This window comes from Solanum tuberosum, unplaced genomic scaffold (genome assembly GCF_000226075.1).
Source record: "Solanum tuberosum cultivar DM 1-3 516 R44 unplaced genomic scaffold, SolTub_3.0 scf00059, whole genome shotgun sequence".
Classification (NCBI taxonomy): Eukaryota; Viridiplantae; Streptophyta; class Magnoliopsida; order Solanales; family Solanaceae; genus Solanum; species Solanum tuberosum.
In genome coordinates, this window is record NW_006238983.1 from 73,802 (window position 1) to 78,437 (window position 4,636).

At 34.8% G+C, this 4,636-nt stretch overlaps 1 protein-coding gene across 1 annotated transcript; it reads left to right on the forward strand.

The window, feature by feature from the left end:
- Window positions 1-1,469: 1,469 nt before the first annotated feature.
- Window positions 1,470-4,416, forward strand: LOC102603026 (eukaryotic translation initiation factor 3 subunit G). Its single transcript, XM_006344530.2, has 2 exons — window positions 1,470-1,920; window positions 3,775-4,416. Exons 1-2 carry the CDS (start codon window positions 1,575-1,577, stop codon window positions 4,308-4,310), a joined length of 882 nt encoding a protein of 293 aa, XP_006344592.1. The 5' UTR covers window positions 1,470-1,574; the 3' UTR covers window positions 4,311-4,416.
- The last annotated feature ends 220 nt before the right edge of the window (window positions 4,417-4,636 follow it).

The window sequence follows — 4,636 nt, forward strand, 5'->3', positions numbered from 1 at the left end:
TTATTTCGATTATTGTCTCTAACTAACTAGAGAAGAGATTTCCCATTCTGTTGTTGCCTATGTAACTAACTAGAGAAGAGATTTCATCTCCTTGAGTTAAGCTATGTATAGTTGTGCCTCTAGATGTTTCAGCCTTTTACTCATTTTTCAGCCAACTAGGTTAACTATTGAACTTATATCAATCACTAATACATTATTATGCAGATTGATGCATGCCTAAACTTACTAATTAAATAGTTTTTTTTAACTGTTTTCTTTGTCTTTTTCTTTTCGAGGAATATATACAAACACGATATGTTCTTCATATTTTTAGGCCTTGCAACATACTCCTCATCATCATGAATACAAAAAGTACATATTTCACTAAATGGACATCTGTATGTATGTTGTCACATTTATTGTTAATATTTATTTATTTTGGCTTGAATGTGTGTTTCTATACTACTATTGCTGATATTATTCCCTTCTAACTATGTGTAAACAAGAAAAAATAGATATAAAAGTTGTAACGGTTCAAAATTGTATCAAATTATAATTTATATAGACTTAATCACATTATGGACTATTTAGGGGTTGTTTGGTAGGTGGATAGAATTATGCAGGTATTAGTAATGTGGATATTAATCATGCGGGTATTAATAATGTGAGTATTAGCCATGTGGATATTAGTTGATAGGGATGGTGATGGGGCGAGGCGGATGTGGGGTGGGGCGGGTTGAAGTGGGTTTTTTCAAAACTAATGCGAGGCGGAGCGGGTTGCGGGTATATGTAATTTTATGTGGGTTTAAATATAATTTTAATTTTTTACATGTCATAAGAGTGATAGAGCACTATTTATTAAGATAATTTCTTTATAAATAATTGAATTTCTTACATGTTTTTCAATTGACCTCTAAAAAGATAAAATTTTAAGTCACTATCCTATTAAATTAATATAGCTTAATGAAAAAATGAATTTATTTTTATGAATTTTATTTTTAATATCAAACTTAACTAGAAAAAAAAATATTAAAAAGAAAGTATGCGGGGCGGGGATGGTTGGAAATGAAAAAAAATGTTATGCGGGGTGGGACGGATTAAAAAAATTGCGGGTTAAGCTCAACCCACCCCGCATCACCCCATTGTCATCCCTATTAATTGAGTGACATTTTTAGAGAGAAACCCATATTAAGTGAGTGATTTTTGAGTTAAAACTCAAAGTTAAGTAACTTTTTTGAGAAAAAAAGTTGTCAACTAAGTGACTTTTGAATTAAAAATTAAGTAACTTTCTTAGAGAATAATTCATAGTTGATTAACCATGTGACATAATATCTCCTCCTTTTTTATTCTTACAACAACAAAAAAAAGGTAAATATAAAATGATTGGTGTTTTTTTATAAAATATAAATTTGTGGGTCAACTTTTATATATGAAAATAATAATAATACAAAATAGAGATTTAAAATGAGGTATTCATAATTTTAAAAAGATTTAACTGTTTTGGAATTGTGTGGGAGTAGTAAAACCGTATTTTGCGCATCGGTGGTTGTAAAGTTGTAAGGAACAAACAAGAATTGTTGTGAAAGTGAAGAAGAATGGTTTCTAATGGAGGCGGTAATTCAGGTAGCAAGATCAGATGGGGGGAGCTAGAGGAAGATGACGCTGAGGACCTCGATTTCCTTCTTCCACCAAAACAGATAATTGGACCTGATGAACATGGAATTAAAAAAATCATAGAGTACAAATTCAATGACGATGGAAATAAGGTTAAGATCACTACAACCACCCGCGTTCGAAAGCTTGCCAACGCTCGTCTCAGCAAACGGGCTATTGAACGTCGGACTTGGCCTAAATTCGGTGACGCTGTTCATGAGGATGTTGGAAGTAGACTCACCATGGTTTCTACTGAAGAGATCTTGCTTGAAAGACCCAGAGCCCCAGGTCACATTTCGCATTACATTTACATATATATGTGCAATTGTGGATATTTTGGTTTGGTATCCAAGATGTAAAATAAGTAATGTTATTGCATAATCCAAATGTTTTTCCTTTGCTAGCTTGTTGGAGTTTATGTATGCATACAATTGATTTCTCGGATGATCGAGTTATCATCTCATAAACATTATCTTTCTTTTAAATTCCAATTCTTTTAAATAAATAAAGTGACTTAATTGTGAGATAATGATTATTAGTTGAGTCATGACCATCCAGAAATCGAATTATGAATACATTAGATGAAGCTAATAGTATTCATGAGTTAAACGTCGCAACTTAATATAAATGTGAAGTGTGAATTTGTTAGTTCTCACATTTAAGGTTTCAAGTTGCACTTCTATCATACAATCTTTTATGTGCATTACATAGCCATTAAGCACATCACTTATTTTCTAAACGTTGAAGCACATGGCTGCACCATTGGTAATTCTCCTAGTTTATCCAGTTAAGTTTTTGTACCTGTAGTAACTTGAAACTTTTGCTGTACTGCGTGGAGCTCATGTCAACCACTTTCTCAAATGAAATATTCTTAGTTTTATAGTCTTCTGTGACATGACAATCTGTTTTTTGGTAACTAATTAAATTGATTTCATTACCAAAGTATATAAATGTGTGTATCAGTACAAATAGGAGCATTGTTGTACATCATGCCCCAACAACCTTCTAGTAACGAGACATTAAAGCATAAACTAAACCAATTTAACGGCTATCAGTAGTAGGAAGATTTCAAACTGGATAGAACTTGTGGCTTTCCAACCAACTAGTGAGTTTGGCGACTTTCCTTGCAATAATGTGTACTTCTTGAATTACTTGCATGATCAGCCAGGTTCTGGCTTTTGAAAAATTCTAAGATTCCTTTCTCTCCACAAGAAATAGCATGCTTTTCTAAGATTCCTTTCTCTCCACAAGAAGTAGACTGTTGCTGTTATAGTCATTTTATAAATCACTTCATTTGAGCCTCTACCTTTAGCATGTTGAACAGCACAGACTGCTGTTCTGTCAAATGTTGATCTTGCATTAGGTAATTTTCACAATATAAATTGGTTGTTTTGCTCTTCTTTTTAGAAAACAATTTGCTCGATATATATGTATATGATAACCGATAAATCTTCAAGAGCGAACAACACATGTCTTGAAACTCGATGAATGGTGAGCCTGCCTCTCTACTCTTATCCACTTTAATACCATACTTTTTTTTGTAGCTGGATTGAACCTGTGACCTGCACCTAATCACATAACACAAGCTGCACTCTCACCAATAGACCAAAGCCCTAGGGACTACTCACTTGCCATCAAATGGAATAAGAACTAATTGTCTCATGGTAGTCTGTTTAGTGGGGGGTTACAACATGAAGAGCAAGAGAGTTCTATGGACTTAAAGCTCCATCCTCCAAAATAAACAGGTCATCCTGAGACAATGAGACAGGAATGAATTTAGACTTGCACAAAAAACTTTTTGAAGTTGTTAAAATCTTTCAACAGTGACTTTCAATATGTTGACAGGCCTTCATTTCTCCTAACGGAGAAAATGTGGATAGCACTGCTCTTGTTAGTTTTATGTATAAGCTAAATCAGCTGAACCAAACCAATTGTTGGTTTCTCTGCCTAAAAAAGGTTCACTTTGTGTTTCCCTTCTATTATGGAACGGAAAAAATAAAGAAGATAAATGACTGAATTATTAGAGTTAGTTTAGGTACATGTGTGTTGCATGCGTAAGAATGTTTGTGTGTTGCCTTGCAAATATAGTGTTGCTCTTCAAGGAATGTGCTAAACTACTATAAATTGTTGTGCTGCCTACAGGTTCTAAAGCTGAAGACTCCAAAGCAGCAGGAGACTCAATGGCTCAGCTTGTTAAAGGAGGTGCTGTTCTAATGGTGTGCAGAACTTGTGGCAAGAAGGGTGATCACTGGACATCTAAGTGCCCTTTCAAGGATCTTGCTCAACCAGCTGAAGGTTTTGTTGACAAACCCCCAGTGGCAGAAGCAAATATGCCTGGTGGGGCTGTGAAGGGAGCTTATGTTCCACCAAGCTTGCGAGCAGGTGCTGAGAGACCTGCTGGAACAGAAATGAGACGTAGAAATGAAGAGAACTCGGTTCGTGTCACTAATCTCTCAGAAGACACTAGAGAACCTGACTTGCTTGAGCTTTTCAGGCCTTTTGGTTCAGTAAGTCGGGTCTATGTAGCTATAGACCAGAAGACCGGCGACAGCAGAGGTTTTGGATTTATTAATTTTGTAAACAAGGAGGATGCTCAGAGGGCCATCGACAAGCTTAATGGGTATGGATATGACAATCTAATTCTTCGCGTGGAGTGGGCTGCTCCCAGAACAAACTAGAACATATTTTCTTAAGAAAACTCTGATGTTTTAAGATTTTGATCAACACTTGCTTTATTAGTGTCATGTAGTTGTTTCTTTTCTATCCTAATGAACTTGAGATAATACATTCTTTCGCCTTTGAAATTTTGGTTGCGTAATGTTCTTACTATTGTTCACAAGACAATAAAATGGACTTAGTTAGAATCAGTTATTCTTACTTCCAATAATTTGCTGCTGTGTTCAAACAAATTCATGTTGTTTATTGTGCTTTCAAGAGCTTTGAAGATTTACGGTAATAGTTTAAAGAGTATCTGGAATCACTTTCTTTGGTAATCAAGTGCTTG